This window comes from Procambarus clarkii, chromosome 94, assembly GCF_040958095.1.
Source record: "Procambarus clarkii isolate CNS0578487 chromosome 94, FALCON_Pclarkii_2.0, whole genome shotgun sequence".
Classification (NCBI taxonomy): domain Eukaryota; kingdom Metazoa; phylum Arthropoda; class Malacostraca; order Decapoda; family Cambaridae; genus Procambarus; species Procambarus clarkii.
Genome location: NC_091243.1, coordinates 6020588 through 6038408, shown reverse-complemented (window position 1 = coordinate 6038408; position 17821 = coordinate 6020588). Strand labels below are relative to the sequence as shown.

The 17821-nt window shown below is 50.2% G+C and overlaps 1 protein-coding gene across 1 annotated transcript in view; it reads right to left on the bottom strand.

Annotated features, from left to right (window-relative positions):
• The window catches only part of LOC123747267 (protein SSUH2 homolog), a 411115-nt gene extending 394765 nt beyond the window's left edge, over nucleotides 1–16350 (bottom strand). Inside the window, exon 1 of the mRNA XM_069319781.1 lies at nucleotides 15550–16350. Within this exon, the coding sequence (XP_069175882.1) occupies nucleotides 15550–15631 (82 nt within the window). The 5' untranslated portion in view covers nucleotides 15632–16350. The remainder of the gene's footprint in view (nucleotides 1–15549) is intronic.
• Between the last annotated feature and the right edge of the window lie 1471 nt (nucleotides 16351–17821).

Sequence of the window (17821 nt, the reverse complement as noted above, 5' to 3'; positions counted from 1 at the left end):
TAAGAAAGTACTGAATTCTTAATTTATTCTTGATCTCAGCTTCATTATCTAATCTTCACTTCGTTCTGTTTTTAATTATTGTTATCTGTTCACATTGCCTGTCTCACTTTTTCTTTACTCTTTATTATTATTACGTACATCTGTTTTTTTACTTATTTACATAATTATACAGTATTAATACATAGAAGAATGTGAGAACTCTTGTATATATAAATAAAATAACAAAAAATGATTATACATTATTTATTTATTTTTGCTTATATATCTGCTGAATTTTTTCAACTTTAACATCTTGCTCAATAATGTTTGCTGTCATTCCTCTACTCATATATTTGTCTCTGTAATATTGTCATATTATTAATTATATTTAAATTTTAAGTACATTGTAAACATCTCCATATTTGTGTTCCGATACTATTTTATTCAACAATTTTCACCTTTTTTTTTTGCATACCTTGACTGGGTGGACAGTGCTTCGGATTCGTAGTTCTGAAGTTCCGGGTTCGATCCCCGGTGGAGGCGGAAACAAATTGGCAGAGTTTCTTTCACCCTGATGCCCCTGTTCACCTAGCAGTAAATAGGCGCCACCACCACCACCGGCGCCGCCACCACCACCACCACCACCACCACACGACCGGCACCACCACCACCACCACCGGCGCCGCCACCACCACCACACGACCGGCGTCACGACCGGCACCACCACCACCACCGGCGCCGCCACCACCACACGACCGGCACCACCACCACCACCACCACCACCGGCGCCGCCACCACCACCACCACACGACCGGCGTCACCACCACCACCACCACCACCAGCAGGTGGTGGTGGTGGGTGGATTCTTATGCAGATATTTTGGTTCGTGTCACTCGTGCCCCCCCCCTCCCCACATTACTCCCGTTCACACCCTCTCCTCCCCCAAGGTCTTCCACCTGTGTCATATCATCTACACTCCCTTCTCCCCCCCCCCCCTCCCCCTCTCCGCCCACCACTCTAGTAACAGAGCGGACTTAACGGTAGCACTCATGCCGCGTGTCAGCAAGGCGGTCAGTCTCTTTCCGTATGTTGTTGTTGTTATAGATTCAGCTACTCGGAACAAGTTCCAAGTAGCACGGGCTATGGTGAGCCCGTAACTAACCTGGCACAGGGGCGGGGCAAGTAGCACGGGCTATGGTAAGCCCGTAACTAACCTGGCACAGGGGCGGGGCAAGTAGCACGGGCTATGGTAAGCCCGTAACTAACCTGGCACAGGGGCGGGGCAAGTAGCACGGGCTATGGTAAGCCCGTAACTAACCTGGCACAGGGGCGGGGCAAGTAGCACGGGCTATGGTGAGCCCGTAACTAACCTGGCACAGGAGCGGGGCAAGTAGCACGGGCTATGGTAAGCCCGTAACTAACCTGGCACAGGGGCGGGGCAAGTAGCACGGGCTATGGTGAGCCCGTAACTAACCTGGCACAGGGGCGGGGCAAGTAGCACGGGCTATGGTAAGCCTGTAACTAACCTGGCACAGGGGCGGGGCAAGTAGCACGGGCTATGGTAAGCCCGTAACTAACCTGGCACAGGGGCGGGGCAAGTAGCACGGGCTATGGTGAGCCCGTAACTAACCTGGCACAGGGGCGGGGCAAGTAGCACGGGCTATGGTAAGCCCGTAACTAACCTGGCACAGGAGCGGGGCAAGTAGCACGGGCTATGGTAAGCCCGTAACTAACGTGGCACAGGGGCCGGGCAAGTAGCACGGGCTATGGTGAGCCCGTAGTGGACTTACCTGGCACTGGAGCGGTGCCTGCTACTCTTCTTCTTATCTTGAGATGATTTCGGGGCTTTTTAGTGTCCCCGCGGACCGGTGCTCGACCAGGCCTCCACCCCCAGGAAGCAGCCCGTGACAGCTGACTAACACCCAGGTACCTATTTTACTGCTAGGTAACAGGGGCATAGGTTGAAAGAAATTCTGCCCATTGTTTCTCGCCGGTGCCTGGGATCGAACCCAGGACCACAGGATCACAAGTCCAACGTGCTGTCCGCTCGGCCGACCGGCTCTCTTTCCGTAACTTACGACTATACTTATTCCACATTTCCTTCACCTGAACCTCTCCGTCTTCTTTAACACCCCCTCCCCTGCCCCCACCCACACCTCACAAATAATTGAGAGCCTGACGAACTGTCGACCATGATACGTGGGACCAGTCGGCCCTGGACCCCATCACCGTGCTGAGGCCGGGGGCGGGAAGGTCACGCCGGCACCTCAACGCTACAGCAGCCCCAATGATCTTCTACCTAAGCAAGTTTGATCTATATTATTAGATTTAGTATTTGGGTTAGGAAGTGCAGTAAATAGTTGAATACATTGTGTAAAGGGAACATTCGTGCTTGTTAAACTCGTTTTCTATCAGAGACATGGAAGGGGCTACTAAAACAAGAATACAATAGGAGGCTGGTAGCTATTATTCTTGAAAAAAATGGTATGGACAAAGTTCTCCACACTCCTCGCGAGCGATTTCGACTGTGGTCGGTCCCTGGTCAGGAAGAATCGTCGAGGCATTGATCCTTAGCTGTTGGGCCATGTTTACCCAGCAGTAATTGATAACCATATTATAAACCCATTGTTGAATGTTTCTCTTTGGGTTCTACTCATTTTGAAATTATAGAAAAAAAAGTTTCATATTGCTACTTTGCCATTAATTCCTTTTCTGATCACATATGCCAGAAGCTTTTGAGAAGTTTGTGTATATTATATCGTTGTGCCGGTGTAAGCTTGCGTCTTAACTCTCATTTAAACATTTTTAAGATGTGTGATGTTAATACTATTGCTGTCAAAATGTCTCCTTACGACCTACGATGTTGAGTGGCGCGATCTCTGATGTTTTAAGCATGTCGGGGATAACTCCTGAATTTCGGCTCCTCCAAATAATGTCTCGGGTCTGTGATAGTGTTTTTTGTAATTCTTGATGAATATAGAATTACAGGAGTCTGGGCCTGATGCTGAGTGCACGGGTATGCTGAATATGGCTACCTCAAACCCAAGTGAGGTTAGGGTGACGTCCCACATGTTAATGGAGGTTGGTATCACATTTATGAAGTTATTTGTAATTGTTAATCATCAATGTATTCAGGGGTTTACTATAAAACAAAGTCATACTGTCCTTAGTTTTCACTAATTTCTTTGTTGTCATCGTAAACGTTCCATCTCCATTGCACAAAGGCCTCAATTATAGATGCAAATTTTATTTTAGACTTTGCATAGCAGAAGTAGCACTTTAGTTTCTTCAAGATTTCCCTAATGGGCTTTTGCTCTCTTTATCTCTCCTCGATTTTATATGATTCTTGTAGCTTTGGTTGGCTCTCTTGTGTTCCTCTACACGGCCTTCCTTGTCGTTCTTGGGAGAGCCTAGGGGGGGGGGGGAGTCGAACAGTACTGTGGTCTGTTTTCTTCGCCAACAGAGAGAACGCCGTTCTCGTTCCATCTTTTTTTTTGTATTTTCACAGTGGTAAGCGACTTTAGCAAATTGTCTCATGCACACAGTGAACCTGACAGTGGATACGATATGCGTTGTGTGCACTAAACAAATGTCTAGTACACACGACGTTTCTCTCATGTTATCATGTGCTGGGGACACACACATGGTCTGCCACATAGTATCAGTTACTGGGGACATTATGTGGGGCAGCCCTACCAGTATCAAGTGGTGGGAACACACAAGGTGTGCCCCATCACTGTACTACACATATGGATGTGTATAAAGTGGTAACAAGGGGGGAGGGTGAGGGGCCACCAGGATGGAGGCGCCAGTTTTATGCTCCATAACCCCGATGTGTGTGTACTCACCTAGTGGTGCTTGCGGGGGTTGAGCTTCGGCTCTTTGGTCCCACCTCTCAACTGTCAATCAACTGGTGTACAGGTTCCCGAGCTTACTGGGCTCTATCATATCTACAATTTAAACTGTACAGAACTGTATTATTTATAATCCCTCTGTGGCTCATTTGGGTACTAATTTTCAACCTGTGTCCCTTGTTCGTGTTCCGATCATGCTAAATAATTTGTCTTTGTCCATCCTGTAAATTCCTCTTAGAATTTGGTATTTTTTTTTTTTCTACCACAAACGTGGCCACACATTTACAATGCTAACCAACATATATACATTTTCTTCTGTCCTCCATGGACAGGGTTAGAGATGTGCTAAACATATAGTTCAAGGGTTTATTGAACAATCAACCACAGAAGGTGATTCGGGCTTTTAAAATGCTAAGCTAACCAATTTGGTAGGTGGTGATCATGTCTCCCCCTTACTCTTCTGTCTTACAGGGACGTGAGGTTTAATTCCCGTAGCCTTTCCTCGTAACTTGTACCTCTCAGCTCTGGGAGTAATCTGGTGGCACATATTTGAATCTTCTCTAACTTTGTCTGGTGACTCCAAGCTGGAGCTGCATACTCCAGGATAGGTCTGACATGTGTGAGATACAAGGTTCTGAATGATTCGTTACAGAAGCTTCTAATGACAATTCTTATGTTGATCTCTCTAGCATACGCCGCTCATAATATCCTTTTGATGTGGGCCTCTGGGGACAGGTTTGGCGTGAAATCAACCCCCAGATCTCTCTCTCTTTACTTGACTCTTGAAGGATTTCGACTTCCCAGATGATACCTTGTGTTTGGCCTCCTGCTCCCTTCATCTAATTTCATTACTTTGCACTTACCTGAATTGAACTTTAGTAGCCATTTTCTAGACCATTCCAGGCCTATCCAGGTCGTCCTATAGTCTCTGTCTATCTTCATTTGACTTGATTCTTCTCATAATTTTTGCATCATCAGTAAACATTGAGAGGAATGAGTCTATACCCTCTGGAAGATCGTTTACATATATTAGAAACAGGATGGATCCAAGTACAGAGCCCTGTGGGTCTCCGCTGGTGACATTTTGCCACTCTGATGTCTCCACCCTCACAATTACTCGCTATTTCCTGCTGCTTAGATACTCCCTTATCCACTGGAGCACCTTACCTTTTACTCCTGCCTGTTGCTCCAACTTTTGTAACAGCCTTTTATGGGGTACTGTGTCAAAGGCTTTCAGTCTATGGCTGCGATAGTCACTCCATATGTGTTGGCACATATATACTTTGAAGAGACGGAAAACCCCAAAGGATAGCAAGTGCGTCGTGGGGGCTGGCAGCCGTGCCCGGGGTTACCAGCCGTGCCCGAGGATGGTTTCGTTTTGTCATTTGATTTCGAGGGACCGAATCGGTCTGAGTGATATATTTGTGTCAGTTTTTGTGTACATGTTGACATGTGTTGTAATGTTTAGGTGTGGTATAGTTGACAAGGGAGGCAGGCCAGTGAGGGAGGCAGGCCAGTGAGGGAGGCAGGCCAGTGAGGGAGGCAGGACAGTGAGGGAGGCAGGCCAGTGAGGGAGGCAGGCCAGTGAGGGAGGCAGGCCAGTGAGGGAGGCAGGCCAGTGAGGGAGGCAGGCCAGTGAGGGAGGCAGGCCAGTGAGGGAGGCAGGCCAGTGAGGGAGGCAGGCCAGTGAGGGAGGCAGGACAGAGCATCACCACCTCCCCTGTTTGCCGTAAATGTTGGACTCCCTTTTGCAGAACCCGATGCTGACCCCATCATTCCTACCTCCCTCCCTCTTCCCTCACCCTCTCTCTCTCTCTCTCTCTCTCTCTCTCTCTCTCTCTCTCTCTCTCTCTCTCTCTCTCTCTCTCTCTCTCTCTCTCTCTCTCTCTCTCTCTCTCTCTCTCGCTCTCGCTCTCTCTCTCTCTCTAAAAATATTCTTTTGAATCTTTTTCATTCCATTATTTACTGTCACATGAGATTTGCAGAGAAAGAAAAGAAAATGTTTGGAACACTAAGTGAACAGTTCCAAAGTGTGTTTCTGCAAAATTAGGATTTTCCAGAACCCGACGCAATACGGAAGCCAAAGAAGAGCGTAAGAAGTACATACAGGTATTTTGAGAGACGAGGTGGAAGTACTCCATTGGATAAGGGAGTACCTAAGCAACAGAAGACAGCGAGTCACTGTGAAGGGTGAGGTCTCAGATTGGCCTGACGTCACCAGAGTCAGTCCTTGGACCCATACTGTTTCTGATATATGTAAATGATCTCCCAGAGGGTATCGATTCGTTCCTCTCATTGTTTGCTGATGATGCAAAATTTATGAGGAGGATTAAAACAAAGGAAGATAGTAGGAGGCTACAAGATGATCTAGACAGACTGAATGAATGGTCCAACAAATTCCTACTAAAGTTCAACCCGAGTAAATGCAAGGTAATGAATTTAGGCGGTGGAAACAGGAGGGCAGACACAGGATACAGAATAGGAGATGAGGTATTTCATGAAACGGACAGAGTGAAAGATCTAGGAGTTGATATCACACCAAACCTGTCTCCTGAAGCCCACATAAAAAGAGTTACATCTGCAGCATATGCGAGGCTGGCTAACATCAGAACTGCCTTCAGAAACCTGTGTAAGGGATCATTCAGAATCTTGTACACCACATATGTAAGACCAATCCTGGAGTACGCGGTCCCAGCATGGAGCCTGTACCTTGTCAAGCACAAGACGAAGCTGGAAAACGTTCAGAGATATGCCACTAGGTTAGTCCCAGAACTAAGAGGCATGAGTTACGAGGAAATCTGCGTGAAATGCACCTCACGACACTAGAAGACAGAAGAGTAAGGGGAGACATGATCACTACCTACACAATTTTCAGAGGAATTGACAGGGGATAAGGATAAGGATAAACTCTTTAACAAGGATGGTACGCGAACAAGGGGACACAGGTGGAAACTGAGTATCCAAATGAGCCACAGAGACGTCAGAAAGAACTTTTTCAGTGTCAAAGTAGTTAACGGATGGAATGCATTAGGCAGTGATGTGGTGGAGGCTGACTCCATACACAGTTTCAAATGTAGATATGATAGAGCCCAGTAGGCTCAGGAATCTGTACACCAGTTGACTGACAGTTGAGAGGCGGGTCAAAGAGCCATAGCTCAACCCCCGCAAGCACAAGTAGGTAAGTAAAACTAGGTAACTAGGTAAGTACTCACACAAGCTGGTAGCCAAAAAAGAGCCCTTAGGAGCCTTCACAAAGAACCCACAAAGAGCCAATTATATATATAATTTAACTTTGAAATTGCATTTTGAGTTATTTCTCTTCGGAATAAAAAGCGCTCCAATCCTGCCAGCAACAATAATTTGTCTTTATCACTTTGAAAGAAACCTCCCCTCAACCCCCGGAGTGTGTACCAGCCTCCCCTCAACCCCCGGAGTGTGTACCAGCCTCCCCTCAACCCCCGGAGTGTGTACCAGCCTCCCCTCAACCCCCGGAGTGTGTACCAGCCTCCCCTCAACCCCCGGAGTGTGTACCAGCCTCCCCTCAACCCCCGGAGTGTGTACCTGCCTCCCCTCAACCCCCGGAGTGTGTACCAGCCTCCCCTCAACCCCCAGAGAGTGTACCAGCCTCCCCTCAACCCCCGGAGTGTGTACCAGCCTCCCCTCAACCCCCGGAGTGTGTACCTGCCTCCCCTCAACCCCCGGAGTGTGTACCAGCCTCCCCTCAACCCCCGGAGTGTGTACCAGCCTCCCCTCAACCCCCGGAGTGTGTACCTGCCTCCCCTCAACCCCCGGAGTGTGTACCAGCCTCCCCTCAACCCTCGGAGTGTGTACCAGCCTCCCCTCGACCCCCGGAGTGTGTACCTGCCTCCCCTCAACCCCCGGAGTGTGTACCTGCCTCCCCTCAACCCCCGGAGTGTGTACCAGCCTCACCTCAACCCCCGGAGTGTGTACCAGCCTCCCCTCAACCCCCAGAGAGTGTACCAGCCTCCCCTCAACCCCCGGAGTGTGTACCAGCCTCCCCTCAACCCCCGGAGTGTGTACCTGCCTCCCCTCAACCCCCGGAGTGTGGCTCAGCCTCACCTCAACCCCCGGAGTGTGACCCAGCCTCACCTCAACCCCCGGAGTGTGTACCTGCCTCCCCTCAACCCCCGGAGTGTGTACCAGCCTCCCCTCAACCCCCGGAGTGTGTACCAGCCTCACCTCAACCCCCGGAGTGTGACCCAGCCTCCCCTCAACCCCCGGAGTGTGTACCAGCCTCCCCTCAACCCCCGGAGTGTGTACCTGCCTCCCCTCAACCCCCGGAGTGTGTACCAGCCTCCCCTCAACCCCCGGAGTGTGTACCTGCCTCCCCTCAACCCCCGGAGTGTGTACCAGCCTCCCCTCAACCCCCGGAGTGTGTACCTGCCTCCCCTCAACCCCCGGAGTGTGTACCAGCCTCCCCTCAACCCCCGGAGTGTGACCCAGCCTCCCCTCAACCCCCGGAGTGTGTACCAGCCTCCCCTCAACCCCCGGAGTGTGTACCTGCCTCCCCTCAACCCCCGGAGTGTGTACCAGCCTCCCCTCAACCCCCGGAGTGTGTACCAGCCTCCCCTCAACCCCCGGAGTGTGACCCAGCCTCCCCTCAACCCCCGGAGTGTGTACCTGCCTCCCCTCAACCCCCGGAGTGTGTACCTGCCTCCCCTCAACCCCCGGAGTGTGACCCAGCCTCCCCTCAACCCCCGGAGTGTGACCCAGCCTCCCCTCAACCCCCGGAGTGTGTACCTGCCTCCCCTCAACCCCCGGAGTGTGTACCAGCCTCCCCTCAACCCCCGGAGTGTGACCCAGCCTCCCCTCAACCCCCGGAGTGTGTACCTGCCTCCCCTCAACCCCCGGAGTGTGTACCTGCCTCCCCTCAACCCCCGGAGTGTGGCTCAGCCTCACCTCAACCCCCGGAGTCCTCTCCACCATCCCCCACTCTCCTGTCCCCTCGTCCTCCCCCACCATTCCCCACTCCCTCGTCCGATGCATTCCCAAATGATCTGATGTTCCTATCAGATAATTGGGAGCATCAAATGATCTGATGTTTAAATCACTGAAATATACGAAAAACAATTAAAAACCGAATGAAAACAATGAAAAATTAAACAAAAAATAAACTATACTCGCAAAATGAACTGTATGGAAAACAACAAAGCTCAATTCCAACGCAATGTCCCACAAAATAATTAAATCAAAATTAAATTAATATGAAATCTATGAAAATTAAATTTATCAATGAAATCAGAAACATTGAAATGGAATCGTAACAAATTTAGAATATCATGAGTTGCTCTTACGTGCAACAGAGGTCGCTGTTTTTTTAAAACAAATCACGTTTTTTACCTGTCACAGGTGTGGCATCTACACTTATACTCACGAAATGAACGGTATGGTAAACAACACAGCTCAGTTCCAACACAATGTCACACAAAATAATTAAAAAAAAATGAAAATAAATCGAAATCTATGAAAGTTAAATTTATCAATGCAATCGGAAACATTGAAATGGAATTCGTAACATATTTAGTATAGCGTTGGTGTTGCTATTACGTGCAACAGATGGCGCTGTTTAAAAAAAAAACATGGTTTTTACCTGTCACAGGTGTGGCATCAATATAGTAGGTATATTAAAACATGCGCATATTCGAATGGAACATTGTGTCAGAATTTCAAAGCAATCAGTGAAGAACTTTCAGAGATTACAGTGTGTGTTGCTCTTACGTCCAACAGATGCCGCTGTTTTTAAAAAACAAAACATGTTTTTTCCTTTCACAACTGAGACATGTATATAGTAGGTATATAAAAACACGCGCCTATTCGAATGAAACTTCGCGTCAAAACTTCAAAGCAGTCGGTAAAGAGGTTTTGAAGATTTCTCTCACGTAAAAAAATACATGAAAAACACAGTTTAAAAAAAAAAGTTTTTTCCGTCACAAACGTGACATCAATATTGTTTGTATATAAAACCAGCCCGGATGCGAATGGAACATTGTGTGAAAATTTCAAAGCAATCGGTGAAGAACTTTCGGAGATTAGCGATTTTGAACATACGAACATATACTTTTTTTATATAGATATAAATACATATATATTCTAATGAAACTAACTTGTGTTACACCTCCCAAGAGGCCTTCCCCCCCCCTCTCCATCCCTATATATATATATATATATATATATATATATATATATATATATATATATATATATATATATATATATATATATATATATATATATATATATTTTTTTTTTTTTTTTTTTTTTTTTTTTCTTGGAGGGCGTTATGGAGGGAGAAAACAAGGTCCGCACTTAGCAACCTCCCTCAAAGAAACCCTTCACTCTTACGCAGCCTCTCTCCCTCCCTCCCTCATAGCCAGCCAGTGCCAGGGCGCCAGTGCCAGGGCGCCAGTGCCAGGGTGCCAGTGCCAGGGCGCCAGTGCCAGGACGCCAGTGCCAGGGCGCCAGTGCCAGGACGCCAGTGCCAGGGCGCCAGTGCCAGGGCGCCAGTGCCAGGGTGCCAGTGCTAGGGCGCCAGTGCCAGGGTGACCGCCCCCACTGTCAACAACCCTTCACACATCTGTCGATAAACGTGAAATATTAGTCAGCTTTCCGTAACTCTTCGTCCCTCTCCTTCCTCGCCCATCTCTCTCTCTCTCTCTCTCTCTCTCTCTCTCTCTCTCTCTCTCTCTCTCTCTCTCTCTCTCTCTCTCTCTCTCTCTCTCTCTCTCTCCTACTGTAAGAGCACCGTGCACTTGAATGTTTTCTACAGGTCTCGTATGGTATAGTTTATGTTGTGGGCAGCGGAGGCAGCGGAGGACAGCGGTGGCAGCGGAGGACAGCGGTGGCAGCGGAGGACAGCGGTGGCAGCGGAGGACAGCGGTGGCAGCGGAAGGCAGCGGTGGGCAGCGGAGGGAAGAGGAGGACAGCGGAGGGGCCGTTTTAGCAAGGCCCAGTCAAAATGATGGGTAATAGGTGACCCCAGCACCCACCCTGTCACTCACTGAACCAGGTGACCCCCAGGTGCTGGTGGACCCCCAAGTGCTGGTGGACCCCCAAGTGCTGGTGGACCCCCAGGTACTGGTGGACCCCCAGGTACTGGTTGACCCCAGGTACTAGTGGACCCCCAGGTACTAGTGGACCCCAGGTGCTGGTGGACCCCCAAGTGCTGGTGGACCCCCAAGTGCTGGTGGACCCCCAGGTACTGGTGGACCCCCAGGTACTGGTGGACCCCCAAGTGCTGGTGGACCCCCAAATGCTGGTGGACCCCCAGGTACTGGTGGACCCCCAGGTACTGGTGGACCCCCAGGTACTGGTTGACCCCCAGGTACTAGTGGACCCCCAGGTACTAGTGGACCCCCAGGTGCTGGTGGACCCCCAAGTGCTGGTGGACCCCCAAGTGCTGGTGGACCCCCAGGTACTAGTGGACCCCCAGGTACTAGTGGACCCCCAGGTACTAGTGGACCCCCAGGTACTAGTGGACCCCCAGGTACTGGTGGACCCCCAGGTGCTAGATTAAGGTACCTCTATGCCTCAAAGCTGGAAGTGCTTCACCAATATATAGAACATTACTCCCTATAAGTATACCTTATAGGAAGTAGTAACGTTACACAATTATATATAGTGACAAAGAGGTCAAGTTTTGACACAGTTTCGTAATGCTTCTCCTTCCTCTTTCCCTCCCTCTCCTACCTATTCCCTCCCTTCCCCTCCCTCCCATAATGCTCCTCCCTCCCTCCCACACCAATACCTTAACGATCGTCTCATGTAAATTTCTTCTACTTATTCTAAAAATCTTCCGTTTAAGACGCCACTGTGGGATCCCGTCCGTCCCAGCCCAATATTCCTGCCAGGAGGAGCTGTGGTTCACGGTGCTGAGTACGGGGCGGCCACGCTCCCAGCACGGGGCGGCCAAGCTCCCAGCACGAGGCGGCCAAGCTCCCAGCACACAGCCCGGGGCGGGTCAAGCTCCCAGCACACAGCCCGGGGCGGGTCAAGCTCCCAGCACACAGCCCGGGGCGGGTCAAGCTCCCAGCACGGGGCGGGCCAAGCTCCCAGGACGGGGCGGGCCAAGCTCCCAGCACACAGGACGGGGCGGCCAAGCTCCCAGCACACAGGACGGGGCTGCCAAGCTCCCAGCACAAGAGACTGCAGGAGACAAGCCCCGTGGCAAGAAGCACCTGCGGCTCCACCGTCTCCTCCAGACAGCGGACCCGCGGAATAAGAGCTGTGACGCCCCCAAAATAGACCAGATTCATATTTTTTAGCGCGGAAAGTTGGGAATTTAGGCAGGGAAGTGTGGTGAGTTGGCGGGGGGGGGAGGGAAGGATGATGGTGGCGGGGGGGGGGGGGTTTGGTGGTGATAGGAGACCCCACCATCACCCACAGTGGAGGCTCGACGGCTGAGTGGACAGCACTCGTGATTCGTAGTTCCAGGCCAGATTTACGAAGCAGTTACGCAAGTACTTACGAACATGTAGATCTTTCCTCACTCTTTGACGGTTTTGATTACATTATTAAACAGTTTACAAGCATGAAAACTTGTCAATCAACTGTTGTTATTGTTATAAACAGCCTGTTCACCTAGCAGTAAATTGGTACCGGGCAGTGAAACAGCTTCTATGAGCTGCTTCCTGGGTGAGTGTGTGTGCGAGCGTGTGTGAAAAAAAAACAGTCGATTGAGTGACAGTTGAGAGGTGGGACCAAAGAGCCAGAGCTCAACCTCCGCAAGCACAACTAGGTGAGTACAGTCTGGCAGGTTAGATAGCCGGCAGCCAAGCTTGTTGCCTGGCATAGAAGCTGTCAAGCTGGCATAGAAGCTTCTGTCAAGCTTCTTCTGTCAAGCTATAGAAGCTTCAAGCTTCTATATAAGGTAAGCTCACACATGCACTCAATGTCACACTTGACACACACACACCTCACTCTAAAAGACTGAATCAGATGTTGAGTTACCCAATGAAATGCTGATTAATTAGTCAATTGACTTCCTAATTAGGTTGCTGTTAAGGGATGAGTGTGTTCGCAAAGGGCTTTAACACGGCCAGACAGTGACTTATAGACCCGAATTATCATTGACACAAAATAGAACTCGAAACGATTGACATACATTTAACAAGTTTAGATTCAGGAAAGACCTGGGTAAATACTGGTTTGGGGTAACAGCGTTGCTGATTAATGGAACAAGTTATCGGGTAAAAAAATATACGTGGCAACGCTGGCTTGTTTCCAGGGGTAAATTAAACCTATGAATGAGTCTGTGTGGATATAAATAGGAGCTGCCTCGTATGGGCCAATAGGAGCCTCGTATGGACCAATAGGAGCAGCCTCGTATGGACCAATAGGAGCAACCTTCCCCTCCCATCCATTCCACTCTCCATTTCCTTCCGCAAAACCAGTGCCGTGGGGGGGGGGGAGTGGTTAAGGGGGGGTAGGGGGTAAAAGGCCAGTGAAGGCATTCGACCTTTATCCCCCTTACCCACAACAAAAATAAATTTACCCCCTAATATACCACGTATTTTAGGGGGGGAGGGGGGGAGCAGGGGGGGGAGGGAGGGAGAGTGAGATGGAGAGATGAGGTGAATAATGAGTCACCTTCCAGGGGGAGGGTGAATTATGAGTCACCACCATGGGGTGAATAGTCACTATCAGGGGTAAATATTGACTCACTATCAGAGGTGAATAATGGACTACTTCAGGGGGGGTGAGTAATGAGACACTACCAGGAATGTGTAATGAGTCGCTACCAGGGATGAATAATGAGTGACCCCCTGGTAGTGAGTGACAGGGGGAGCGGGGCAGGTGAATAATGAGTGACCCCCTGGCAGTGAGTGCCAGGGGGGAGCGGGGCAGGTGAATAATGAGTGACCCCCTGGTAGTGAGTGCCAGGGGGAGCGGGGCAGGTGAATAATGAGTGACCCCCTGGCAGTGAGTGCCAGGGGGGAGCGGTGCAGGTGAATAATGAGTGACCCCCTGGTAATGAGTGCCAGGGGGAGCGGGGCTCGAGGTAAATAATGAGTAACCAGTAGGAGAAAAGTTGTGGATAAATGGCAAGGGTCGGATGGCCAAAAAGGAAGTTGCAATAAAAGCTGGACCATTACGGGTCTGGTTTGTTTGGGGGGAAGAGGGGTGTGGGGGAGTGTAGGAGGGTGTGGGGTAATGTGGGAGGGGTGAGGGGGAAGTGTGGGAGGGGAGTGTAGGAGGGTGTTTGGGAGGGGTGTGGGGGAGTGAAGGAGGGATGTTGGGAGGGTGTGGGAGAGTGTGGAGAGGTGTGGGAGGGTGTGGAGAGGTGTGGGAGGGTGTGGAGAGGTGTGGGAGGGTGTGGGAGGGTGTGGAGTGTGGGTGGAGAGGTGTATTCTCTTCCCAGCAGTGCCAGGTAAGATCCCCCACTCACTACATACTTCACCTACACAATAAAAACCTAATCCACCCTATCCTAGGCCCTAACTATAAATAAATACCAACTGATAATCGAGAAAATGTATTTTTTGTGTACACAAAATGTAAAAAATGTTAAATTTCGTCTTTGATGTGGGCGTGAGCTTGGACGAGCCGAGCCTGAGGCTGGGGTGTTGCGCGTTCACTGTGTTTACTAGTTGTGTTTACTAGTTGTGTTTTTACGGGGGTTGAGCTTTGCTCTTTCGGCCCGCCTCTCAACTGTTAATCAACTGTTTACTAACTACTTTTTTTTTTTTTTTTTTTCCCACACCACACACACACACACCCCAGGAAGCAGCCCGTGACAGCTGACTAACTCCCAGGTACCTATTTACTGCCAGGTAACAGGGGCATTCAGGGTGAAAGAAACTTTGCCCATTTGTTTCTGCCTCGTGCGGGAATCGAACCCGCGCCACAGAATTACGAATCCTGCGCGCTATCCACCAGGCTACGAGGCCCCTATGTAAATCACTAAATAAACCCCTATGTAAATCACTTACGAGGCCAAATCACTGTAAAGTGATTTGTATTCATAAACAAAGGGCAGCTAATGGATTAGTAAGTAAACGAACAAATCCACAAGGGCTGTGACGAGGATTCGAACCTGCGTCCGGAAACCTGCAATCAGAAACATTGAAATGGAATTGTAACATATTTAGTGTAGCATGTGTGTTACTCTTACATGCAACAGATGGCGCTGTTTTTCAAGAAAAGCATTTTATTGATTAGTGAGTACTTGGCTGTATTCACGACGACGGCCAGTCTTAAGAGATGCACTTAAAAAAAAAAGAGAGTGAAGCACTTCTCAAGGAAGGCTTTGAATAAGACTATTGAAGCAAATAATCACAGCTAAAGGCAGGTCCCAAGAGCTAAACTCATTACTAAAGAAAAAACCTGACCATTATAACTATGAACTTCATTTTGATTCCAATAGATTACACACCAGGTTTAGTGCCTCTGGATCAAACATGTTGACGTGTATTGGGGAAAAAGACAAACAACTCAAAAAATGTATATATATATATATATATATATATATATATATATATATATATATATATATATATATATATATATATATATATATATATATATATATATATATTGTTGAAGGTGTGAAAAAAAACACATTTTTCGCATGATAATAGAAATACCCATTGGGCAGGGGAAACTATCAGGAGAAAGCACCAAACTACCAAGACTATAATAAGATGTATAAAAGATGAAGGCCACTAGCCGTGACCAAGAGAGAGGTGTCGGTACTCACCGTAGAAGCCGACGGACTGGAAGCTGTGTCTTCGGATGTACTCCGAGCACACGGGCTTCCTCAGGTGCTTACCAGGTGGCATCCTGCTGGTGGCGCCCCTCTCCTCCTGAAGCAAGCGACTGACTGTTCCTCCTGGGGGCACTTGCCGACCTCACACACACTCCAACAGGAGCCTCTACACACTCTCCTGGACCACTAACCGACGAGTCGCACTCCGCCGAAGAGACTCGTCTGTCGCTCACTCACCGAGAGGGGCTGGTTGATGGTGCCCCGTTTGGACGTACTGTGGGTGTGTTTTAGTTCGTAAATGACTCCTAGACTTGCGTTTGGGTAATTAACGAGGTCGTTCTCTCCACAGAATAGCGGATACGTGGATGTGTGTGGACGTTCTTATGGTTCCCGCGTGACGGCTGGTCGACGACCTTGCTGGCCACGCCCTCGACACTACGAAGTCTCTCTCATACCAACAATGTCGCCACTTAGCACCGTTGTAAACTTAAGATTGCGTATTCTAAGAAGCTTTTAAAAGCATTATTTCACTCGTAAAGCAAAATATGGTAAAATGCACCTGCGAACTTTTTTCATTCACTTGTTTTCACCGGTCGGACACTGCACTGCGTATTTCACTGTTCCATGGCTGGCCCGTGCCTGTGGTGGAGGCCTCGCTGCCTCACGAGACCTGTTACCCTCGCCTCGGCCTCGGGCTCCCCATAGATGGCACCAACTCAGCACCGCTCCCTCACCGTTGGTACCTCTACAAATGACCTCTCACTAAATATACATATATATTTCACACAGTCACGTTATCTGAAATGAAAGATGCTTTTCATTATAATCATCACTGATAAGACATGTCTGGTGTTGTGTCATCAATCACAGTCGTTGCCTAATCATTCTAAAGCTATGGAAAGGAATGATCTTGTAGCGTAATATGGGTTGGGAGGTGATGGTGGACTCTGAAGACCGGTAAAGGTACAGGCCAGGACGCTGCCGTGTCAGTCTTAGTGTCGGTGTCTGGTACTGACACTCCCACCCACCTGGTGCCTGGTACTGACACTCCCACCCACCTGGTGCCTGGTACTGACACTCCCACCCACCCACCTGGTGCCTGGTACTGACACTCCCACCCACCTGGTGCCTGGTACTGACACTCCCACTCACCTGGTGCCTGGTACTGACACTCCCACCCACCTGGTGCCTGGGACTGACACTCCCACCCACCTGGTGTCTGGTACTGACACTCCCACCCACCCACCTGGTGCCTGGTACTGACACTCCCACCCACCCACCTGGTGCCTGGTACTGACACTCCCACCCACCTGGTGCCTGGTACTGACACTCCCACCCACCTGGTGCCTGGTACTGACACTCCCACCCACCCACCTGGTGCCTGGTACTGACACTCCCACCCACCTGGTACCTGGTACTGACACTCCCACCCACCCACCTGGTGCCTGGTACTGACACTCCCACCCACCCACCTGGTGCCTGGTACTGACACTCCCACCCACCTGGTGTCTGGTACTGACACTCCCACCCACCTGGTGCCTGGTACTGACACTCCCACCCACCTGGTGCCTGGTACTGACACTCCCACCCACCTGGTGCCTGGTACTGACACTCCCACCCACCTGGTGCCTGGTACTGACACTCCCACCCACCTGGTGCCTGGTACTGACACTCCCACCCACCTGGTGCCTGGTACTGACACTCCCACCCACCCACCTGGTGCCTGGTACTGACACTCCCACCCACCTGGTGCCTGGTACTGACACTCCCACCCACCCACCTGGTGCCTGGTACTGACACTCCCACCCACCTGGTGTCTGGTACTGACACTCCCACCCACCTGGTGCCTGGTACTGACACTCCCACCCACCCACCTGGTGCCTGGTACTGACACTCCCCACCCACCCACCTGGTGCCTGGTACTGACACTCCCACCCACCCACCTGGTGCCTGGTACTGACACTCCCACCCACCCACCTGGTGCCTGGTACTGACACTCCCACCCACCCACCTGGTGCCTGGTACTGACACGCCCACCCACCCACCTGGTGCCTGGTACTGACACTCCCACCCACCCACCTGGTGCCTGGTACTGACACTCCCACCCACCCACCTGGTGCCTGGTACTGACACTCCCACCCACCCACCTGGTGCCTGGTACTGACACTCCCACCCACCCACCTGGTGCCTGGTACTGACACTCCCACCCACCTGGTGCCTGGTACTGACACTCCCACCCACCCACCTGGTGCCTGGTAACTGA